General features: G+C 47.6%; 2 protein-coding genes across 10 annotated transcripts in view; one reads left to right on the top strand and one right to left on the bottom strand.

The window, feature by feature from the left end:
* The window catches only part of LOC146208516 (cell adhesion molecule Dscam1-like), a 47575-nt gene extending 26495 nt beyond the window's left edge, over window positions 1-21080 (top strand). For all 3 annotated transcript variants that reach the window (XM_084594398.1, XM_084594385.1, XM_084594391.1), the window contains 9 exons: window positions 408-539; window positions 3700-3864; window positions 4975-5045; window positions 7019-7259; window positions 12665-12757; window positions 13684-13872; window positions 14694-14870; window positions 17073-17263; window positions 17926-21080. In XM_084594398.1, coding sequence (XP_084450524.1) covers window positions 408-539; window positions 3700-3864; window positions 4975-5045; window positions 7019-7259; window positions 12665-12757; window positions 13684-13872; window positions 14694-14870; window positions 17073-17263; window positions 17926-18009 — 1343 coding nt within the window. In that variant the 3' untranslated portion in view covers window positions 18010-21080. The remainder of the gene's footprint in view (window positions 1-407; window positions 540-3699; window positions 3865-4974; window positions 5046-7018; window positions 7260-12664; window positions 12758-13683; window positions 13873-14693; window positions 14871-17072; window positions 17264-17925) is intronic.
* The window catches only part of LOC146208515 (uncharacterized), a 333102-nt gene that overhangs the window by 243463 nt on the left and 64262 nt on the right, over window positions 1-25377 (bottom strand). For all 7 annotated transcript variants that reach the window (XR_014705030.1, XR_014705033.1, XR_014705029.1 and 4 more), the window contains exon 2: window positions 12634-12771. The gene's annotated coding sequence lies outside the window, so the exon portion shown is untranslated. The remainder of the gene's footprint in view (window positions 1-12633; window positions 12772-25377) is intronic.

Below are 25377 nucleotides of genomic sequence, written 5' to 3'. Positions count from 1 at the left end.
GTGGTTGTCCGGCAGTGGGTTTCCAACTAACCATCTCCCGCAGCCGAGACCGGCGCTGTAGCCACTAGGCCACGGCTGCGGTCATCAACACTCTGTCCCAGTAGTCCGAGAACAAGCTGTGTTATAACCGCGCTTAAAAAATTTCTTAAGCAGTCCACAGACAGCCTATATACCAAGAGCCTACCAACAACCTACCAACAACCTACCAACAGCCTATTAACTGCGTGTGAGACTATCAAATGAAATTTATGCTAGGGCGCTCTGCACAAATGATAAACAGTGCAATCTATCTTGCTGTTGGGGTTCTGTCATCATACTAATCATTAGTGCGTATGCATGCAGAAGCACCATTCACAAGTTTAACACGCGACAGGTAAGTGTCTCATTTCGGTTCTTTTATTGCCTAGAGGTACCGGGCCCGCCACAAGACGTGCGCCTCAAAGACGTCTGGAGCCGGTCGGCCAGCGTGTCGTGGTCTCCGTCGTACAGCGGAAACAGCCCCATATCGAAGTACATCATCCAGTACTGGAGGGACCACGGTATGTGCGCAGCTCGGGCATACGCTATATACACTACGGTTCACAAGCTGTTTGCAGCAGTACGGACGATGAAGGTTATATGAGCCAATCAGGACGGCGTGCACGACACTCACCCAAGCTGCGAACAGCTAGTGAAACTTAGTGTAGGCGATAGGCTAGCCAACGTGCTGCTAGTGTTTTGATAACTTCGGGTAAGCTGGCTGGGCAAAGCTTGATCCCAGTCACGAAGCCAGCAGCACGAACTGTCCATATATCGCAGCTGCGCTTCATCAGCATGGTTTGGCATGGCTTTACGAGAAAGTACACGACATAGACGTCACGCGTGAAAACAAAGGCAATGACAGTAGAAGAGAAAGTGGGGACCAGAAACTATCGAATTTGCGAAGTCGCTGCGTTTTAGACAACAGCACGCGCATTACTTATGTCTTTTTCTACGGGCCAGTAACTATAAAGTACTGCTGACCGCCTCCAAGCAACATTTACCAAATTTGCGCCTGAAATCTCAAAAAACTAGATTTCGAAAATTTGTCGAAAAACTGTGAGTTTTACTTATGTCGTTTATAGACAAGCCGAGGTTACCTAATTGTCCTTCGTTTTTCTTTTGCCTTCGGGAACAATGTTTACGTACTGCTACGACAAGCAGCCGGTGGCAACATCCTGCAGTATGTCAAACTGAAAAAGGGAAGCGCGCAGAAAAAGCGCCCGACAACAGTGCGGGACCCACAAGAAGCACACCGCTGATATATACGAGTAGAGTCTGACGTTAAGGTACCCGCTGAGCCGCACGCAGCGCCCTTTACAGTAGAGTTCTTCAGGGGCTCCCGCACGGCGCGCATATGGCGGACAGCAACACCCATTGTTGCCAGAAAAATCGCCGCAGCCCTCACGTGCGCCATTGGTTCAACATAAACACCAGACCCGGCTGCTGCCGTTAATCTCCCCTTCACGTGCAGGCCACAGAAGAGAGAGACTCTTCGTCGCCTTTGCTTGCGCCGCCACACGAGTGTCCAAAGATAGGCCGTTGTTCTCCCTAGTTTATTTCTTCCCGAAGGAAGGAAAATGGGGTAAGGAGGGGGGGGGGGGGGGGGCACAACCGCCCAAGAAGTATCACCCTTATCAAACACTATGGCTATATAGACTTCCAGATAAAAAAAGACATTTAGATTGCTTCAACTGGGCAACGGCGACAAAGTCCCCCACTTTGGTTCCTCTTTGGCTTCATGCAGAGGGCGGGAGCTGATAGCAAAAACAAGCAGCAGCAGCAGCACCAGAGAAAATATAGTCGAGAAGGAGGCGTCCACCCCCCACTTTCCGTGAGGGGCAACAGGCCGCTGTCTTTGTCGGCAGTGCCCCTCCGCAGCGCAGTCGGAAATAATCGCGGGCCCGCTCTCGTCGCTTCCTTTAGGCCTCGTATACAAACCGAGACAGTCAGTGACCCCACGACGCTTCCTCCGGCGACGGGGCTCGCTACGCAAGGAATTTTGACGGCCTTCGTTAGGGATGACAATCTCATCGCGCGGTGACGAATCTCAGCCGCGCACATCCGTATCTCGAACCTGCCGCGCTAGGCTGCCTCCTCCCTTGATAGCGGACGTCAACGACTGCTGCACCTGTTTGAAAGATTAACGCAAGGAACAAAAATGCCTCCAGGAAGAACAGCTCCAAATAGCTCACGCATACCAGCAGCGTTGAGTCATTGTAGGGCCACTAGCTTGTCATCATCCATCTGTCTAAGTAGAAATGATGCCATCAAACCTCGGCACTTCCGTGTGTCTACTTGCTCACACATATGCTTGAAGATCGAATGCACATTATCAGCGCGGAAAGTAACGGGACTTGGGAGGAAACACATATTCAGCGCTTGCCCTTTATGCGTCTCCTCTCAAACTACTTTCTGCGCTGAAAATCTGCATTCGATATTCAAGAAAAAGAAAGAGACAACTAGCGCCGTCTCTCTACCCTAATAGGCATGCTGGAAGTATCGCCAACAACTTCGACCGTGCTTCACAGTGAAAGAACTCATTAATACGTGGCACATGACAAAGCAGCATGCCTCATGACGCAAACAAAGCGCGCAAGGACAACAGATGCAGACCAAAGAAGTGTGTAAAGACATGCTCCTTCCAGCCATTTTTATTGAGAATGGCCTAATCGTCTGTACAGTGGCACGAGGGGAAGGTATGAACATAAAAGCGTTCGTTGATTGAATCCCTTCAATCGAATCAGGATGGCTCGGTGGTCTAGATTCTTGGTGGGCGAGTAGGGGAGGAAAGGTCACATGCGGCGGTGGACGCCGTAGGCGAGCAATATTAAGTCGCACAATGATATATAAGGGAGTCGTTGGCGCGAGCGGAGCTCCGGGTCAGGATCCTATCCTGTACATTCGGTGTGCAGATTTACTGCAGCAGACACTCTCACAAAAGGTGATAAATCGTCGGGCTGGCACCTAGTTGTATCGCATATGTGTAACGGGACAAGGGTGGTAGAAGCGAGGTCTCATCGTCCCCTTCACTTGCGTGGTGTTTGGTGAGTGGCGGCCCCCTTGCAAGTGCAGTGCCTGCATTTTGCGAGGATGCCGGCTGTATAGGCAATATAGTGTGCTGCTTCCAGACTTGCTTGAGCGGCCTCAGGAATACCGGGCTCCGCCTTCCTGGTATAGCGAGACGTGGTTTCGGTGAATGTGTTTACTGGCTAGAGTAAGGCGCATGTGATCAATATTGAGCAGCAAAATAAAACTCGCGATGATAAACCGCGACCGTTACAACACCAGCACAAAACAGGCCCACTATACAAGGAGGCAGCTCCCTTGTAGTACAGGTACAGTAGTATATATATATATATATATATATATACATAACGCCATTGTGTGCGCGAAGTCTGTGCCGCCCCCTCCCAACGTTAATGCCCTTAAGTGCGCTAAATGAATGAATGAATGAATGAATGAATGAATGAACAGCCTTTCTGTTTGTCCTGCAAGTAATTATCTGTTTGTTTGTTTGTATTTGCTTGGTATGCCTAGATCGTGCTGATAATGATTACTACTCATGTGTCAAGACACCTCTGTCTGTAATGATGTTGTTTTTCTAAATATTTACCCAGAAGCGTTGGATTTCTTTTGTGCCTGTGGGCATGACTCCTTTGGTCTCTCCCGTTTGTGCAGGCACGGCACACAGGCTTCAGGAGCTGGAGGTGATCGGCTCGACGACGTGGACCATGGTTCGCGACCTGCTCCCGGGAACCGCTTACGTGCTCAACCTGGTCGCCGAGAACGTCATCGGCCGCGGAGAGCCCTCGCGAACAGTCGTATTCCACACCGGGGAAGAAGGTATACGGTGTCAAGCACGAAAGCTTTTTACTTTACAGCACGAGTTCGACTCGTCAATACGATGGGGGCGATTTAATTTAGGTCTACTAGGATGAGTGAGAGTGACGAAGAGCTCCGAAATACACCACAAAGTACAACATTGACCACCTGGTTTCGAGTAAATCTGCACTCAACGCGCAGCTGCGCGGGACCTGATTCATACAAAACAATATATCGCAGACAGCCCATCATTATTCAAGTTATTCTTGAGCTTACGACGTGTCAGCGTCATCTTCCTCCATTTCTGACGGAACAAAGAGGAAATATAGTTCTTTAAAATATGCTAGCACTAGAGTCCGTATTCGCCGATTTCGCCGATGTTTGTTTGTCCATTCCTTAGAGGCGTCAATTGCCAGGTACTTACGACCAAAATATTTCTCCGGTCCTCGGCCTCTGAGAGGTCGCAGTTGGTAGGCAATAGCCGAGGCTAAAGTAAACCAAAACACTCTACGTCTCCGAGAGACTTTCGAATCCGCGGTAGCGAGAGCAAATCGTCTTCGCTGGCCACTGCATTGTAGGCCACTACGTCATCACCGCCGCCGAGCATCCCGCGTGTTTAACTATCGGTATATCGCAGTGCACTTTTCATGTCGTCGTCTTCATCAATCTCCGTCCGTTCGCAGTGGGTCCAGACGCAGCGCAAATCGCATTAACCTCTTACGGTACCTTAAGCGGTACTAAAACTGTACAGTGCATTACCAGTAAAGTTCGCAATCGCCGATTTCGCCAATTTTTGTCTGAAGCCAGCTTGACCTTGACAATCGAGCCTCGAGCCGAAACCGAAGTGAAGCCCGAAGTAATACAGAGTGAACCTAATAGGCTAATCCGCAAATGTTTTTGCCCTCATAAATATGGCGCACATATAACCACATGGGGGATTGGCAATGGCCAGGCGGTACAGATTCGTAATTGCATGCGCCAAAAATTAGATGGTATCAGAAATTTGAGAAACTCGGTTTCAGTAACAGAGATCGTTGGAGGTGGCACAGAGACCTAATGATCTTTAATTTGTGAGATTTCCTAATCACGCTAAATCTTCCGTCATTTTTTTTTTCTTTCTTTCTCTCTCAGAGCCAGAAGCAGCACCTGTCGACATCCTGGTTGAGATGAAGGGTCCGTCAACCGTTTACATATCGTGGAAGGTAAACCTCTGCATATTGTGTTCGTTTTATACCTCGGGTTGAGGATCACTCACTGTATAGCGATCACACGAACGAGACTAGGCACCGTTTTCAAACACAAGAAGTCTGTGTAGTTCAGCATACTTCGGAATTTTGGTCCAGCCCAGTCGAAAAAGCTACAGATTTTCTGTGCAATTTTTGACAGTGAACCAGTTATAACAACAGAAATTTCTGTATTTACGGCAGAAAAGTACTACAGAACTACAGACTACAGAAAAATACGACAGAAAGAACTGCAGACCTATAAGAAAGTACTACAAAATTACAGAAAATTGTGACGTTTACGACCGAACTACAGAATATTTTGTCGTATTTTTGGCACAGGTCTGTGGGTTTTTTTTTTTTTTTTCGAGGCGGGAGCTGATATAGTACATCAACAAATAGTACTAGAGATATGACAAGGAGGAGCTATCCGCCGAAACAGTAAGAAATAGTACGAGACGAGGTCATGGATAAGTAAACAAGAACACTGGTGATGGCGCGGCAATGGCACTAGACTATCATAACAAAATTAATTGAAACGATAAGGCACTTCAACGATTAGTAGTAGCGATGATATAAAGGAGCTAGCCGTCGAAACAGAAAGAGCGCAATCAGGACATGAATAAGTAAGCAAGAATTTTGCTTATGACTTAAACGACACTAGACCACCGCCAAAGGAAGGAAGAAAGGCACTGACTGCGGATACAGCCTCGACATATTGTTGGCTCTTTCGGTGGTCTGCTCCTGGGACCTGGATATTAAAGCGTTAACCGCACGACATAACAATCCTAGGCTACAAGCGGCGCGGCGCCGGCTGAGAGCGCAGCAACGACAGGCGGCAATGTCATCGCGCGACGTATCGTCAAGGAACACCGCCTCATGCGGTCACCGCTTAAGAGCCCATACTCATTCACACCACCCCGCCAGCAAAAACATTGTGTCCTATGCGCTCAGTCTGAACCGCATATCTCCTAAGAAAATCTGACAAATCTCCACGCTTCCTCGTCGTATATAGTGGCGAAGATAAATTAAATAAATATCAATGTTATCCGCAAGTTATACTAATTTCGTATCAGCTAAAACCACAACTGGTGTTCCTACCCAGGCAATAACGGTTTGGTTTATGGGGTCCGGATAACGTCTCAAAATAGACTGCGGCTATGCGGGACGCCGTAGCCTTCATAGCCGGATAATTTCGACAACTTGGGTTCCTTAACGTGCACTGACACAGCACAGCACACGGGGGCCTTGCGTTTCGCCCCTACCAAGACGAGGCCGCCGCGGGTGCGGTCGAACCCGGGCAGCCCGACTCAGTGGTCGAATTCCCTAACCACTGAGCCACCGTATCGGGTTGCAGACAATATCGTTCTGATCGAAGCAAACGCGATCAAGAATGCATCCTTACTATGAATCAATGCGCGTGACGATGTCTACGACGGTACTCAGCTCAAACACTTGCAACACGAAATAGTGCAATGAAAACGCATAAAAAAAAAAGACAAATATATGTATAGCCCAGCTATTGCTGGCTTCGCTCACGTTGTTGAAATAGTTACGCACTGCGCTACTCCCTGTGCTTCCAACTTGTTTCGGGCCCGTTTAAAGATGATCACTCTAACCGTAATGTACGTACTCGGCACGCGGCAAGACTCCAACCAATTTCTATGACCGCCTCCACTTTTTGTCCTGTCCGATGTCTTCGGGAGGTATAACAGATCTGAATCCGCAGCGGACATGTCTGCTTGAGCGGTGCTTGATCTCTGCAGATGGCGTCTATACTCTCCATTCACAGGGTGTTCAGGACGCGCTGTTCCGAAATATGCTGTCGATATTGTAAATACCCGATATAGGTGCTCACTGAATACGCCCAGTGCACTGGCAACCTCAGTTGCAACTGAGTTCTGCAAAAAATGAAACTCTGCCTCAATCGCATTTCTCCACCACGTCCGCAGGCTCCTCCCCGCGAGCACTGGAACGGCCACCTCCTGGGCTACTACATCGGCTATCGGCCTCGCGACTCGGAGTCGCCCTTCTCGTACCGGCGCGTCGAGGCATCGCCCAACAACGCCAGCCACGAGTACCTGCTCGGGGGCCTACAGAGGGGCACCGAGTACGGCCTCGTGCTGAGGGCCTACAACAGCGCCGGCTCCGGGCCTGCCTCGCAGGAGAAGACCGTGCGAACAATGGACGGAGGTGAGTCGCGTGGCTACGAGAACTAAACGCACAGAACTACACGCTCTATATATAGTCCAACGAAAATGGGTAGACTGGCAGCAACTGCACTTACGGTGATTGACAACCGTTCCTCTGCTGTCGGACTCAGAGAGAGTTGTAATGGCTTCCAGAAAGCAATGCTTACCGAGAAGCAATTAGTCCTCTAAAAAGCTAAATTTAGACCAAGTTCAGTTCTTTCTGGCTCAGAGAGCAGACTCTACAACCCGGACTAGACACTGTCACCACTGCAAAATAACCACAGATGTGCCGCCAAGGAAACCTTTCTCACGCAGTTCAGAACATCGCAATATCAGTAGCAGGGCTCCAAACTTCCCTCCGGAAATCAAAAGCTACCGATTTTGAACTGCTGTCTCATAAACACTGCTAACATTGTACTGCCTACCTTCCATGGCTACAGGCGAGACACAACAAAGACACAAAACAACGCTGTGTTGTGCCTTCCTTGCCGTGCGCCGTCTGTTGCGCTGAAACCATAGCTTATTCAAACCAACTCGCCTCACAAGTTATCCCGCCTCGCTTGCTCGAGGAAGCCTGCCGCACACCGCGCACACCATTACACAACACCACGAAAAGATGGATATGCAACGCGCGTAGCGACCAAGACGCGGCAGCAAAGGCGGTGCGGAGCTGAGTACAAAGAAAATTGATGATGATGATGATGATGATGATGATGACGATGATGATGATGATGATGATGATGATGATGATCACAATGGTGGTAGTGGTGCATTTCAATCGCTGAAAGGCAGCCCAGGCTGTACAGCGCCAGCCAGAAGGTTCGATATGGCTTTAATATTTACAAAAATTCCTTCGCGCGACAAACTTAGCAGGGCTCCTTCATGATAGTTGTCCACGCAAAACAATTTTAATGCCACAGCATTTCTCGGACCATGAGTGGAGCGGACAGGGACAGTGGACAGAAGGTGTCCGCACGAACTGTCAATAAGAAAAGAAAGCGCTTCCGAGACTGCGTTTTGAACCCGCGCCAGGACGAACAAACCCGCCATAACAAATGTCAAAATTCAAGAATGCACACACGCAAGCGTCGAGATGCGGTGACCTACAAGGTGGCTCTATACCAGGGCACCATATACTCCCTGCACCTAAGCGCACTGCTCTCGGAATAAAAACTGCGTTGATCGCGGTGGTTCAGCATGACGGTCCATCATTCGGGTTTTCCTTAAACTAAATAGCCCCATCAACATAAACAAATTGTAAGGCACATCACAGTTCTTCCGAACAGACCTCATGTAAACGAACTGCGAAAAGAGGAATCGACAAATGTTCGAAGAATTTTAATATGTAAATAATCGAAAAGTTGAAGCACTACTTGCAGCACATCGAGCGTGATAGAGGGAGACAGGGAGAGAAAGACAAATTTGTTGGGGCGAATCACACTCCGTTGAAAACCCTGCACGAAATCCTCAGATGTGAAAGTGAGCTTTTTGCGAATCATTCCGAAGAACTCCTAAGAGAAGAGCTACGGAATCAAAATCGTATGACCCTTCAAAAAGTGCTGTTTTATTCTTAGCTGCTTGACTTCGTTTACCTGCTTGTCTCTTACCACTCCCGTCACTCAAAATAGACTCGATGTCCAGGGAAAACAATTTTAGTCTGTCAATCAACTTGGACCGCTCCACTTTCGAAACCTCGTGCGTATGACAACGTTGTTCCTATATATAATTAGGTTGGAATTTTAGTTTCCGACGGCAGTAAAGGATGCACAAGTGTGAAACGATCGACATGATCGTAAACGAACCTCGTAATCCGGAAATGTCAGCCTTAATTCGCGCATCGGTGCGGCGCATACCGCAACTCCAGCCATATAACGCTCCGTGTCGTACAGAGCGTCATGAGCGACACGAAAGCTTCAGCAATAATCGGGAATGCAATGTACCTTATAAAGAAAGAAATACAGAATCCGTTACTTCTTCCTACTCTACTTTGCGTCTTTTAAACAAAGAAGGGAACAGAAAAGCTCGTGTCCTTTTCATGCTTATCAAGGGGACGCAGCAGTGATAAGTGCCGATTAACCTTCACGAGATCACGCACTCCCAAACGCACCTGGAGTAACATGACCCTGGTTCACGGTAACGAAGGCGCGCCGCCCTTCGCTTAGAAGAAGGTGTTACTTGCAAACGTGTTTCTGTGAACACGGCACACATAGTCCACTAAGGACTACAAACGGAACCCGTTGTGTCCGTTAGGACAGCGAAATAAATTAAGGGAGGTATTAGGAGCGCTCCACTATAAGTGCGCATTTGCTTCGCGACAGGCAACAGCGGAATGTAGCCGGTTAAACCACCCGCCCGCACGACCACCACTCAGGCTACCTCCGCAGAGGACGGGTAGACGCAACACCTACAATACACGCAACGCTGAACTCTGTAAGAATATGTATGCACAGTCCAACATACACCCCATACGCGCGCTGTTTTCCAAGGGCGGCTCCAGTTCAACTATATACATGCGTCTATGCCTAGCTCCCTTGCATCAGCAAGTTCAGACGTCCACGCCTCCTTTTATTTTTGCGCGCGCTAACTACGACCTTCGTATACGTCAGCTCAGCGCGCGTCGCACCCGCCTGCTCCAGGTGCGAGCAAGGCTGGCGTGCGGAAACGTGCAACCAAGGGTATAAAGCCACGCACACTGGTCTGCCTTCTGTTCTTGTAAGTTCTTTCTTTGTTTTTTGTTGTGTTTTTCACGAGGTCTCGCACTAATCGCAGACACTGCAGCTGCAGGAATGTTACCGCCCAGCTTGTCAGCGCCGAGTCTCACACCTGAGCCCATGCATTTCGCGAAGCGACAATCTGAAACCGTGACGTAGCCCAGCAACAGGTTACAAGTGGGTAGAAAATGACTACAATTAATGGCCCTTTTGCGGCTTAGTCAGGAAAAATGTAATATTGCTCTGAAAGCATACGAGGGCACCGTATACGCGCTGTATTCTTAGTTTATTATGATGCCTTGATCGTTGCGTGCTGAAAGTCATGACGGCATGATTAGGCACACGGCTCGTTAGGCACACGCTGTTGCTATACGCCCCAAGCAGAGCACAGGTCAGGCCTTAGAGTAGAGCGAGCTTCATGCATATTGTTACTCTCAGCAACGACCCTATGAGCGCAAAGCAACTTGCACAAGGAAACCAGTATACGCAAAGTCAAAACCGAACATGCGTCACGGTGGAGGCTCAATGTTGCCTCTGAGTTGAGCAGCGCGGTAGTAACCAAGGCTTATGAGTCAGTAATTCACTCGCGTACGTAATGGCGAAAAGAACGCTCAATGCTCAAAACGAAGGCAAGTGAAACGCATGGAGAATTAGAGGCGGGAGAAATATAATTCTGCAAATTAACACAGTGTATGTACACGTGTCAGTGTACTTGCTGAACCTGTTTAAGGAAACCAGCTGACCTGATTTTGAGGGCTGCTAAAATAAAAAGGTGCAAAAAGCGGGGAATGACCCGAAGTGATCTGCTGAAGTCATTTCATGTCCAAAAAGTTGCCCAACTTTAGCACTCTTTTTCTTTCCTGTTTTTTTATATATATATATATATATATATATATATATATATATATATATATATATATATATTTCTTTATTTCTTTCTTTCTTTATTTTTCTTTATTTTTTTTCTTTCTCTTTCTTTCTTTCTTTCTTTCTTTGTTTCTTTCAGCGTTAATGATTTTTCTGCTTTCCCACTCCCTTTTCTTCGTTTCAATATCGTCGACACTCCATGGCCGAACAGCTTGTCTCCACAACCTTATGTACCTTTTTTTTTTTTTGTCACCTTTTCTAGAGAGTTGCGAGATCCTCTCTGCTCCCTTTACACAATCGCCTTCGTAGCCCACATCTGTGGGCTATTATCGTCGCAGACATCGCCTAAACGCGAGCGCCAGACTCGATACACACGCACACGTGGTGGAGAAGAGAGAGGGGGGACTTGTGCGCGATACAGAAGCAGATATATCGGCGCCCCTCCCCACCCGGCGGCGGCAGCCTCATGCCAACAAGCGTGCTCCTTGCAACAATGCACGCACTAGCAAGACAAAAAAAGCTGAGAACAAAAAGAAAAGTAAGAAAGCCCCTAATAGGAAAAACACATGTAAATGCGATCGGAGTAAAACGCCGTAGTGGCCGCTTTCCGAAGAAAGTCAAGAATACGTGCGGGAGGCCGCGGACATGCGTGCGTGCGAATGCGAGTCTGCTGCCGGCGCCCTTCGGGCTCCTTCGGCCTGTCCGTGCTGTAAGCTCCGCCTGCCTGGCGACTTGCCCGTGAGAACGGATGCCGTCGAAAGAGGAAGGCAGCCAGCGAGACGCGCGTGTATGTACATGTACTACATGCGCGTGTCTCGCGCCATTGGCAACCGGGTGCTTCTTCCTCGAGGCAATCGACTCAGGACTTCTTCCCCAGGACGTGGCTGCTAATTACGGGGATACGGAGCTGTGGAAAATGGAGAAAACGGATGTGACGACAGTAGAGGAGAGACGGAAACGCGGCGTCCGCGTATCAGCGGCACCACCATCGCGGACTCTGTAAGCCGAAAGGCGCGAACAGAGGGATGAGAAAGCGGAAACTCGGGGCTTCCTCGGGGAAGCTGTCGCACTCCCACTTCAAAATGCCTCGCCCGTCCGTCAGCTCAAAGCAGTCGATTACATTTATGGACTGTCGTCGACACACGTGACGGTTTATGAATTCATACAATGGCCAACAATGATATGCAGAAGCGCTTTATGTCATTTTATTACACATAGCTTAGAAATGGGTGCATCGGATTAGGTAGAGGTATAGCAACGGGCGCCCGCTTCGATAACTCCTATTCGTACAGCCGCCCAAACATTTAACTGACGTGCGTGATGGCCGCATTTTCTGGTGATTCTGAGCGTTACAGAGAAGCTAACACTGCGAAAAGTCCATGTATAAGCAAGGGCTTACAAAGTCCTTGCTTAACCTTGACCTTCCGGCAAGTTTTATGCGCCCTAAGGCGCAGGAGAACAGAAAAAAAGCAACCATCGCGCACTCCTGTTAAAGATTTGGGCGGCTGTATACGACAAGAATGCACGCGAAATCCCCAACATGTTGCATGCCGGAGACTACAGTGGTAGTAACACCGGATTGCGGAACGCTGCCAGGTGGGATCTCTATGCTCGCGCCTACAACGTCACAATCGCGCTGGACACAGGAACCAGGTGGCTCAAGAAAGCGTCTAATGTGGGTCGCTCCATTTTCCAATAAAATGCGCCTCATCTGCTCTTTATGGATGTAAGCGCGCAGGCAGCTCTAGCAACGCGAAAAGTAGAGCAACCACAAGATAAGAGTCAACTCAAACTCACGCAGTTCTATCTGTACCATGGTGCTACGCAGATGTTCCCGAAGCTCCTCGGCTTTTCGTGACAGCGGTGACCGCCGACTCCATGACGCTCCGGTGGGTCACCAGGTCCAGCAGCGACGTTACGGGTGAGAGAACACTCCTGTGATAAAGAGAGTCATGCCTTTTCAAACATGTGCGGAAGCAAGCGCCTGGCATGCCTACTTTGATAAAAACCACAGTGTGCGCTGAGTGACCAGCAACAAGCGCACAAACCACATCCTGTTACATTTTATCATTTTGACAGCTTCGTCTTCAGATCGCCCGATATGCCTATGTTTTCGCCATGTACATTTGTTCTCATTGAATTGCTGGAATCCGAGAAATCGGATGTTTATGGCCTTGTCGCTTCAGGCTATGCAGGTACACGTTACAAACAAATAACCTAAACAGAATAAATTGTCGTTACTCGTTGGTAAAGACTCAGCCCGTAGGCACAGCGCAAAAGATGCAGTCGTGCTCTGGCGTTCCATGCTGATTGAAGCAAGAATGTAGTTCGTCTCGTCTAGCAACGCCGGCAGCACAGCTATTTCGTCCTGCCCTATCATCATCAATCAATGTTTTTATTTCTTCCGCAAAATAAAGAGGAAGAGGAGGGCTCGAATGAAAAGTGGAAGTGTCGAATTTTTCATTTTCAATTTTTCTGTTTTAAAGTAAACACGGGCAGCTCTAGTCTGTTTGCAATTCGACTCATTGTCAGTTATCTCAGCACCACTGCCTATAAAATAAGTGCGCACTTAATAGACGGAGACAGAAGCAGAGAAGCACGCACGTTTTTCAACGTTGGTTCCAGCAGCTGCAACATCAAGAAGCTGTGCGCACAATACGGAACAGTACTGGTATGCGTTCGCCCGGAAAACCGAGTCAGCCAGATACTTTCGTAAAGCAGCTATGCAAACCGCTGACAAACGCAAAACACTATTCAATAAGATCGAAATGCTACTCGGCAGCACGGCGAAAGAAAACAAGATGATAAAGAGCGTGCGCCATGCGCGCTTCTCCGTTTTGGTCGCAGGCTTCAACATCCACTACCGGCAGGACGGCGGCACCTGGTTGGAACTGCCCATCGTGAACACGGCTAACAACACGTACACGTTGACCAACCTGCACCCCGGTTACGTGTACCAGGTCTACGTGACCGCATCCAACGTGCTGGGCCGTGGTGACCCGAGCGCCATACTTCTGGTCAAGACTGAGAGCACTAGTAAGCGCGCATGGCCATTTCCTCATCATCATAAGCAACAGCAACCTGACTCCACCCATTACCATATCTCTCGAACTGAGCCTGTCTGAGCCAGCTGCAAAAACTGTTACAGTCGACATGAGGTTACTCATTCGCGAACTTCCAGGAGCATATGCCTGTATATATATTTCATATGCCTTCACCCATATCGACACCCATCATGATCTTTCTTCTCCCCTTCTCCTTCCCCAGTGCAGAGTAGCAGACCAGATTTTAATAATTCTGGTCAAACCTATCTGCCTTTCCTTTCAATAAATCCATCTATCTATATATCCAGGTGCATAGTGATTTTTGTTAGCTTCGTTAGAAAAGAACTTAGCAGTAAGCCTGTGGAGACAATATGGCTTTATCCATACGCCCTGCATCGTACATAATCTATATCCTGTACAATTTCTATATCATATGACTCCCATGCCTAATAACCTTGTATGAAATAGGTCCGGCCGGTATTCAGGTGTTGTTTGTTTTTTCAGTGAGGTTTTCGACAAATCAACATCAATTCCATTAACACCTATTTGTCTGTATTAGAACAATGCATACAAGAGTAGCCTAGAAAACTGTTTTGCGGGCAGAAATGGCATCGCAAAATCTTGCCTGTATCGAGACTCCCAATGCACAACTACAAGTCAATCTCAATAAGGGTTTCAATTACTGCCAAGCAGATCGTACATCGAAAAATCGCCAGCCGGCGTTGCGTCAAACAGCGGTCATCTTTTCATTGCACCTCACTTCTCCATACGTGTTTCTATAATCTTCACAAAACGTGCACCACTGTTTTACAGCATCCGGACACGAGAGCTCGGCGATCGAGAACAAGCAGGCGGACGACACGGTGCCCATCTACATGGACATGGCCATCATGATCCCGGCAGGCGCCATATTGCTCGCCGTGCTCGTCATACTGTTCAGCACCTGCATCTGCATCCGGAAAATGAAGAGCACGCCCAGGCCTGTTCCCGGTGAGCCGGCTGTAACGGCCGAAAACAGTGCGGATAGAAACATCTGAGCGCTATCTAGCGTTTCTAAATTCGTGGCTTTCCTTAAACCCGCGCCTACACAGGCCATCACGAAATCCGCCCTCTAAGGAGACTGCGCATTCTCTAACCCTTTGAAACTGTTTGGCGTTCGAATGACCGCGGATTAGTTACACGGTGCAAAGCTGAAGCGGGCTGAGAAAAATAACACTGAACACACCAAGGAGCACATATCACAAAATCGGAATCCAGCATTCCAGGACCCTCGGATGCCGAGTTAGACACGATGCTCTTATGCCACGCATGCACGTTCGTACGTATTGGTTAAAGCAAACTTTTATATCTGTGTCGCTCCTGGCAACTTGTGCAGCATGCATATACAGAGTCGTCAATTTCTAGCTACAACACTCTCACTGTTTTCAAAACAACGTTGCATCCGTCCCGGCCATGCAATAAAGCTAAGTGGCATGGCCATGCGAAGCACCACCTCCGGGTCTCTCTGTGCCTGTATAGCTTTGCTTAGATGTGCGCCTGCGTACAACGAAATGCTGCTTTGAAGGCAGTGACCGTGTTATAGTTAGAAGTTGATGACCCTGCCCATCTGGGTCCTCCTTGCGAGCATGCATCTGACAGGTGGTAGTACGTAGGTCACATGGCCGGACACTGGTTGATCGGCGTTTTCTGTGAGGTCACCTGCCTAAAGGTCACTTGCCTTAGTGTTTGCTTGTATTAAATATCTGTGTAACGTCAGCAGTGAAGTATGTGTCGCGTGATTTCACCGTATAAACACACGTGATGAACCGGGTGAATTCAGTCTGTTTTGAAATAGATATCGAGCCTGGCCTTTCTAGGCTCTCTTCAGAGGCTGAGATAAGCCGCGCCAAGCGGCGTGAACAACAGTGGGCGGGAAGACAGCGACAGCGTCATCTACGTCTACCGCTTATCAAGATAAACTACGCCAAACTTAATGTTTTCGAATGTTAGGCTAGATTTAACCGCATTAACATTCTGCAATTTTTTCCCCGAACACTGTTCATTCAAAATTTATGAAATTCACGGATATTATAGCAGCGTATCCGTCGTATTTAAATCCCTTTTTTTTTTAATGTAATCTAAAATATCATTTATGGCTTGGCGCCACCCCTGAATAAGGGTAAAAAAGCCTTCTTTCCACCAGGGCCCGTATTCCGAGTTAGCGTCGTTTTCACAAGTGCCTGGGCGGAATGACGATACACTATAGCGTACCTACGGTATACTAGCGGCATACTAGCCACTCATGTTTGATCCCACCACCTGAACGCCCATCTTTTCTTTTAGGCGACGTGTCTGTGTACATGCGACATCATGACGTGCCCAATCTCAGTCAAATTTTTCTATTCACGCAACGCCGCTCTTTCCGCCGAAGGAATTCTAGAGCGATAAAAGCTGGTCCCGTATTCCGAGTTTGCGTCGCTTTCAGAAGTGTCGTTTTTGCTCTCATGTGATTGGTGCAAACGCCGGTGGCAAATTGACATCAGCTTTGTTTCCACCCATAAGATGAATCGAGGTGAAGGCGAAAATTACACACGGTTGTCCACTCCCGTTCACGTGGTCGCTCTCTTCGAAGCGTCACCGAAGAAAGCGACTACATGGTCGCATGTTCACCTTAAGACTGGATGAGCCTGTAAGTTAGTTGCACTGAGAGTAAAGAGTACTATGTTAGGCATTAAGCACTCCGATGTGTGTGATAGAGCGCGCAAGGGAGCCGACCCCCTCCCCGCTCAATCGAGCGTAAAGATAGACCCTTTAGCGCAATCGAGTCATAATCGTACGATGAACATATGTTCCCCAAATCCGGATCAGCTAAGTGCGAAGATGAAAATCAGGTGGTGACAACTGAGAACTTGAGAAGGATAGGGAATTAGTCCAGACAAACATAGCCATTCTTTTGTTTCCATGCTGGGGTGAAAGCGAGCGATGTACCCTGTGCTGGCGCAGTGAAGGAAAAGAAAGCGGTAGTATAGGCAGACATGCCCGCGTTCACCGGGGAAACAAAGCCGTACATGAAGGCCGAGATTACAATGAGAGATAACATATGTCAGCCGATATAACTTTTACAAATTTTCCTTCATTCATTCTGAATGAGCAGTGCTCGAGTGAAAGGACGCCCCATCGAATACGGACGCATCCTGACATGATGTCGTGCAGAGATCATGCGGTACGACCCGGCGACCCTGAACACGGGCACCATGATGTCCCAGAGGTACGTGGAGATGGAGAAGATGTCGGAGCAGGACGTGCCATTCGCCACTCCCTACGAAGGGGGCACCATGCGCAACGGCACCGAAACGCGGGGCACTCTCAAGGAACGCCAGGAGATGAAGACCTACGTGCCCAAGGTGAGGCCGCCTGCCGATATTCACATCGATGTGCATGGTAGACACACTCAGCCGCGGCAGGAACGCATTCATGCATCTGTGCGTAAAGCGATTACTGATTAATGACCAAGAGACGGCAGGCCTCTTTACCCGCGATTACTAAGTAAAGGGCATAAAAATGGTCTAGACTCTCTATAGGATTTTCGACTATATTTCCATCCTTTCGAGTTATTGGTTTGGTCTACTGATTACCTGTAGACTAAAGTTTATACCCTTCATTTCTTTTCGTCTATAGCCAATATATAAACTATCTACAAATAGCCTTAAAATATGTCCATGCACTGTCTACAGACAAGTCGAAGAAGAGTTATACAGCCACAAATATATAAACAGAATATGACTGACTGCCTAAACTAATTTTTGTGAGAGTATGCAAGTTCTATATAAAATTATATATTAGATGTCTACATGAAGCGCCATTACAGGCATGTCTTTGGTTAACATACTGCTACCAGGGTGCGTTAGACAACCTTCGTTTGTAAAAAGAAATACAAAAAAAAAAGGCTTTCACTTCAAGACGTTTACGATATCAAATAGAGAGCTTTCGCGCATTTTCTTGTGTCCCGTACGAACGCACGCCAGCTGCCGTGTGACACGCCACATCGATGTTCTCGCCGCCGCAGAACCCGATGAAGGACCGACCGCTGCCCCATCCGGAACAGTCACCTCTGCGGATGGACGAAACCTACTACGACAGCGCGCAGTGATCGCCGCCTCAGCGCGCTGGCAAGGCCCCGAAATAGACTGGTTCCTCACAAGCTAGATCTTCTCCCCGAACACCGCGACCGCAGACCCGGCGACAGCACCAGAGTGCCGGCACGCTACGGCCCCCCGCGCCGTCACCGGGCCGAGTGACGACAGCCGGACCACGCCGACATCGATGAGGAGTGCACGGGCAGAGGCGACGACAGGCCACCGAGGCTGCGGTACCTCGTCGTTCATGATGGTGTTCGTGCTCCGTGACATGCTGTACGTGCGTTAGTGTGTGAGAAAGACGTGACGCCGCCCCCTCGACTCCGATGCACACCCTCGGCCAGCTGTGGTGTGGAACACTGCGTGTGTACGCTTGGTGGCCGCCGCCTCTCCTTCCGGCGACGTGCTGACGTATTTACGCACTTCTTGAAGTTTTCAGCCTGCGCCGCTGTGTGGTAGCGATGCGCCGCAATACGGAAGCTGGCTTGGCGCGCGCCACGGGAATGTGGACGCGCGATTGAGGTCACAAGTCTTCTGGGGTTCACTTCACAGAAAAGCCCGCACGCGAGTTGTTTGGTTGGCAGGACAATTAATGTTGCAGGGAGAAACGCCAGCAGCCATTAACTTAGCAGCGGCGAACAAAAGAAAAAAAAAAAATGAAACCGTCGCGTTAATCGATGTCGCCCCGCGCGGGATACAGCGTACGAATAATGCGACCTCCGGTCGTAGATTTGGCCTCTGTTTACTCATTTTAGCGTAAAATCCCGAGCATTAAAACAAATATATAACTACAGGTATACACTAGATGTAAATACGAAACCATTCCATTTGAGCGTTGAGAGTGACGGCTGGAATCTTTCCTTTCTGCCACGGATGTAGGCGGTTCTTGTCACATACACGCCCCGTATGAAATCAGTGGTGTCAGCATGCATTGTAGAATCTGAGTGATGTACAACTGTCAGCGGCAGCACCTGAAGCTTGAAGTGATACTACAGTTGGTTATAGGGGCCCACATAGTCACTGGCTGTTACGTGTATACGGCTCACAGGCTGAACCTAGTACAACGGATTGTTAGAGAAGCTCGGAAAGGCAATGTATGTATGACTGTGGAAAATGCAACGCTAACATCATTTGATGATGCGCTGCAATAGTAATTTGCTCGACTTTGTTGCAGCCGCTGTTATTTTACGTGTCCAATATCAATGTGGATCGATGCCGACGTCATGCTCACCTCCTTCTCTGAGAGTTACTTTCGCGTATTGTAATGTGTTCGCGAGCAGACATCCGCATAGGTTTGTAAGAATTTAAGGCAGCTAAGTGGAACATAGTGACTGTGCGCTGCTTATGACTGCCGTTTATGACGTGGCATGCAGTTTCGCTCAAGACAGCAAACAATGTGACATCCCTTTCATTGCAAGGAATGGCACATCCTGCTTTGTAGCGCCTGGTCATGGTTGTCACATCGTTGCTTTCGAATATCGTAATGGCAGTTGACAGTCGTAATAGCATTTATGTATCCACAGTTTTTCTACTTAAAGCCAGCGTTTCTACACCACTCAATCATTCGAAACGCTGCTACGTAGTCTAGGGCATTGGCGTCGCCAGTCGGCGCGGTCTAGTCATGACATAGATGTGCGCATTTTGTATTTCTCAGGATACTGAGCAGCTGTAGAAGCCATAGGGGGAAAGAAACGGCGTTTGGGACTCAAAACGACGTGGTTTTGCCAAGGACATACTGTTCCTTACCAAGAGTACTCAAAGCGCTGTTTTACTGTTTGTTTGTGTGTGTGTGTTTACCATGACTTGCGAAACATTCAACACTCGAGCACAATTTAGTAAGCACTACTGACTACACATCTCCACGCACATTAACACCATTGGCCAAAATAGGTGAAACCCGAAAAGGAATCGCCAACTGTCATCGGACACTACAACTCGAAAGGAGGCGATGCTTGAAATAAGAAAAAAAAAAAAGCAAATCCCGTACGCATCGTTACACCTCACGTTACGTCTATTCTGCTTCGAATCGTATACCCACTCGTAAAAGTGTGATCTCGTGACTATTATCTCAAGCACATTTAAATGTCAAAATCGTGCATAAAGAGTGCCAAGTACTCAAAGTTTAACGATTGACCGTTCGATGCTTGTATTACCTTTATTTGCCTACGTTGATTCTTCACCTGCTTCTTCTTTGCAATCTTTAGGCGGGTACCGACTTTTCATCAAAGAGGTGATAATAGAAGCTAGAGCAGCATCGAGATGCAAGTCGTACTGTAATAACGAAGAGCCAAACGATGTAGCTCGACAGGACGAAATAAATAGAAATCCACTGAACGAATCTTACGCACTTCAACACAAATCAGGGTAGAGGCCGGGACGAAACAAGGTATCACACCTTCTTGCGTGGCGCACGGTACACAGATGCATACCAATGAGCGTGTACTAAAAAACGTTCTCAAATGCGCTTTTCTTGGCAGCAAGATATTACAGGGTGTGCAGAGCCAATTATGTTACGAAATATGCGAATTTAGGAATCTCATTTATATGTAAGTTCCTGCTGCTGTAAACGACAGTGAGATAGCTGAGCCTATGTACAGAAACAAGCGACGTATATGAGCAAGAAAGCCGGCTACTTTTTTTGTTTGTTTTCTTTCTTTATTTACGTTCTATTACTACGCATGAAGTTCACTTGTTATAACAGCTTCAGCACATGACTGGAATAAACTCACGTGTCAGAGAGTGCCATACCCATAACAGTATGTTGAGGAAACATCTCACATAACAAAACAACAGACGGTTAAACGAACATACTATCACCACGTTTACCTTATGAAGTGCGTGTGTGTGAAATAGCTACTTCATTTGCTATATATAAAAATCTATCAAGAAATCTATCACCGCTTTGCAATTCCCCTGAGAACATCGACAGGCAGGCGCCGCCTTGGCGCCATGGTGGTGTGACTTTGTTACCACGAACTTTTTACGCGTCCTGTCGTTTTTTCATCAAGTCATCGGCAAAATAAACATTCCAGCAACGATTCACCTCCTGTGTATTGTGATACAATAAACACAATTCTAGCATATATTTATTGTTCCTTGTTCAATCAGTTCTTTTTTTTTCTCTCTCTCTCTATTTTTTGGGGAGGGAGAAGGGGGGGGGGGGGGGGGTCTGATTTTGCGAAAGAAAAAAAAACAGACCGAACAGCAGAGCTGTCGCAATCAGAGCGACAGAGCAGAGCGCAATCAGAGCAGAGCTGATTGCGAACATTTGAAGCATTAGCAATCACTGCACCATAATCAGTTCCACGTCCGTAGTGAAAAATGCTATAAATAAGGAATAACTTAAGCAGAAATATTACACTTATACGAACCCGAGCTTGGGGAAAAGGTATGGACATGGTGAAAGCTCGTTAATTGGAACCTTTATAATTAGGATTTCAGGGTAACTCGAACTGTACATATACTTGTATATATATATATGAAGGAAAGAAGCCAACAGTCGGCGAGGCCAAAGAAAGCAGTGGGGATTGTACTTTGCCTTCTTGTTTGTTTGTTTTAATTTTTACTCCGGTAATCACATAAATTAGTAATGTAATCTGTTTAGGGGAAAGATCAGTAAACACAAAGTAGAAGGAAAAACAACGTGTCGATGGTGGGAACCGAACCCACGACCTCCGAATATCGCGTCCGGTGCTCTTCCAACTGAGCTACATCGGCCGCTGTCCCCCCTGTATGTGTATATATATAAGGATAATTCGGAGAAAGCGCCGCCGAGCCTATGTGGCCCGGCGCCCGGCACATGGTGAAATAAATCAAGGTAAAATCATGCAAGAATCAGTAAAACCAAACCGGCATCGAAATGGTGGGGCAGCGGTCGTGGCGGCGGCCGCCTGCTTTCTAACCTCGTGAGCTCCGAGGCTAACACAGAAAAATTATGGAGGTTTAACTCTTCTAAACCTGTAGCTACAGAGCTGCGTATGTACGACACAGAGTAGTCGAAGGCGGTTCCGCTGGGTTCTACTTAATAGCGAAACTAAATGCGAGCGGTGGCTTTGTCTCTGTTATACACCTGTGACGTCTATGGTCCCATGGCCTACAAAGCATGCAGTCTTATGACCGATGACGTGCAAGAGATATATAAGCACGGAGCGTCATTACAGGATCAATGCTCAAGGTCGTTGGGGTAATTGGCCAACGCAATGTTTAACGGCCTACTACTAAACGGAACGTTCTCCGTTTCGAGGTCAAACTGTCCCGCGCAATGACCTTAGCGAAACCTGGCGTAATAGCTCTTCAGCTTTAAAGCTCGTAAAATCGATCCCCGTTATTTCGGAAATACGAATAAGTCGTGCATTCGGTGCTGTCCCAGCCAACGCTCGTGTAAGGCTGTGGCATCAGATGGACGCTACAAGTCTGCGCCGATTAGGTATAGCGTCCAGGTACTATTGTTACGCTAAGCGATGTTCAAAACAGTCCCACTGAAACCGAAACTGCGTGCTGCGGAGTTGACCGCCCACCGCTTGCGTGTGCGGAAGGGCAGGCGCGACAACAAACGGACAGCCTGGCCTCCAAGAGTAGGTCTACTTAGTTTCAGTTCGCGTTTATGAGCTTCGCGCCGTACAAGCCAGTCCGCGGCGACAGCGGCTATCGGCCGCGCATCACAGCCAGCCTACTGGTCACAGTTGAGCGACGTTTTCGGAGGCTCACTGACGGCACTGTGCGTTTTCCACGCTTCCATTCGCGCGTAGTTCTTCCACAGCTCCGGATATGTGCGCGCACAAGTGCTGTTAAGCGTGTCATGCGGTGAAGCATCCTCACAAGCGACACACGTTGCATGTGAAGGGAGAAACCAAAGCTACCGCGTCAAACCGTGAAGGATGCCGGACAGGCTCTTACCAATTTTGGGAATTCTGGTTTGAAGCTGTATACCGACAATGTACGTGCGCGGAATATAGAACTGATAGAAATGCGAAACTTGGTAACTTTGTCGCGCTATTCTCGCCTGGAAAGCACGGGACGAAGACCAAAAACAAAAGAAAGGTGCTGCCAATACCGCCCGATTTTGGAAGTAAATTGTGCACATCAACGAAAGTATTGGGGCGCGGATCTCAGAGGCTTTACACAGCACCACCATTCACTTGAAAACGGTGACAATGGGAACTTCGCAAGTTAAAACTGAGTGGTTTGTATCGAGATTTCTCATGCGCTTTCCGGTACCGGACAAACGTCAACATAGCTAACAGTAACCAGAGAATAAATTTTGTTAGCAAAAACTTTAGCGAGGTTTTTAACTGCTTGTTCTCAAAATTATTTTCAATAAAGCGCAGCAGCTTGCATCATGAAAGTTATACATCAGCGCACATTAACTAAGAACATTATTAACCTGAAATATATTAATTTCTAAGTAAGTGTACCCACAAGAATGTTCACTAAAGGACTATACCGGATCGCGGAGGAACACCAAAAAAAGTAGCAAGGTGCTAGAAGGGAACTACATTATAGCTTTGAGATTTCCGTGTTATTCAAAGATTCAAACTTGGATAGGATTTGGGTACAACATGCGATGATTTTTAGCGCTAACGTTCAATAAATTGATGTAATCGACGATTAAAACTCGGGCTGCTCTTCCCAGTATCTGTGAGAAGCTCGAAGTATCGTTCCTAACCATCCTGAATATGTCTACATTCTACAACCTGCGATACATCATTGGATACCGGATCGAAGGTTTTGCTTTGAGTGGCGTTTTTTTTTTTTTTTTCTTCTTCGAAGTAAGCGTTTCTAAGCAGGAAATGTACCGGTACCGTACATGACGTCAACACGCGCCCCCAGTCCGGTGTTCTGCGGTGCACGGAAGCTTGAAAGCCATTGCGGTCTTGATCACCGATTACGCCACTGTTACAAACGCTATCGCCGAAACAGTCGGCATGTTTAACTTACAGACTTTAAGCATTCGGCCCCTTGAAGCTCACTGAATTCGAAAACCGGCAGTTTCCCTTAAGCTCGTGTCTTCCCCATTTCCCATCTCCTTTTCGCTTAATAATGTTTTAGCTCACCTTACCTGCGTACAGCGAGACGACTACCTTAAGGAAATTAATGTACATTAATAAATTATCAGGCAAAACATGTCCCGGCCAGATATTGGGAATTGGCTGGCAATTAGTGCCGGTGTTATCCGTGCGCTACAACCCAGGTAGCACTGTTAACCGGCCCGATATTAGAAATGTGCTGGCAAGCCTCGGCCCAAGGGCGACACATTGTTGCCGGTATCTTTCTGATATTGACCATGCCGTTCTATAAGCTTCACAACGGACCAGGTACATGCCATTGCTTGCTGACATTGGCACTATGTCTGGAAACCAGTGGCAAACATTGTCCTGCTATAAGTGTGGCTTGCCAATATTTCGCATGTGCTGGTGTGAGCAAGGCAACATCGTTTATTATATCGATCGGTCTTCCAACATTTCATACACGTCCGTGTGCGCTGAAAATATTGGTCGCTCATTTAGATTGGAATGCGAACAATTCATATACGTTCGTGTAGATTTTCAAATATTGTTCGCTCATTTATGACTGCCAACATCTGATATACGTTTATGTATGCAGGCAAATACTGTTCTCTCATTAAGATCGCGCTGCCAACATGAGGTACATCGTATATTGATCAGCATTGCGCGGTCATTTAGCTAGACAGCTAGCGAGCGTTGGTCCACATTTTCTCCTTAGACTGCCAACATATCACGTATTTTGACATGCACTTGTTGACAACACTGTCCCGTTGATTGAGATATGGCTTTTCATAATCATAATGAGACCTTCCTCCAGGACCATCGGTGTTCCAAATTAGTCATGAAAGCTTTAAGCAAACAACAAGCAGCCCATTGAACTTGCTCGTGTGTGTCGGTTATGCAACCAGGCGTACACAAATTACAGAAATAATTCTCGTCCGCTTTATCTGATAGTGGTCCATGAACATTCAGGCAACTTTAGCTACCGGGCATTGTTATATTATAAAACTAGAGGCAGTCGCATCCCTAGGCTACTCAATTCGATTGCATTCTCTGCTGTTTACGAAACAACTCCCCGAAATTTATCATTATATTCATGTGAATACGCACACAAGGCAGAGACAGTGCATGAAAAACATAACTTACGCGGTTAGCTTTTGATATGGACGTTCCACTACGGCACCCAAAAGCGAAATGTAAAGACCTGTCTAGTATGCCAATGGCACATGGAGTACCGTGAAACACCTCGTCATAGCTGGAGCCGTTTAAGCGGCCATCGTGATACTTGCGCATGAATACGACCACTGCAAATTAATATTTAGAGCTCAACCTTTGGTAAAACACGCGCTCGAAGAGTTTTACAAATTGGAGCTGTCT

Source organism: Amblyomma maculatum, chromosome 1 (genome assembly GCF_055883805.1).
Source record: "Amblyomma maculatum isolate TAMU_Amacu chromosome 1, ASM5588380v1, whole genome shotgun sequence".
In the NCBI taxonomy this organism is placed as follows: domain Eukaryota; kingdom Metazoa; phylum Arthropoda; class Arachnida; order Ixodida; family Ixodidae; genus Amblyomma; species Amblyomma maculatum.
This window is presented reverse-complemented; position numbering and strand designations above follow the sequence as displayed.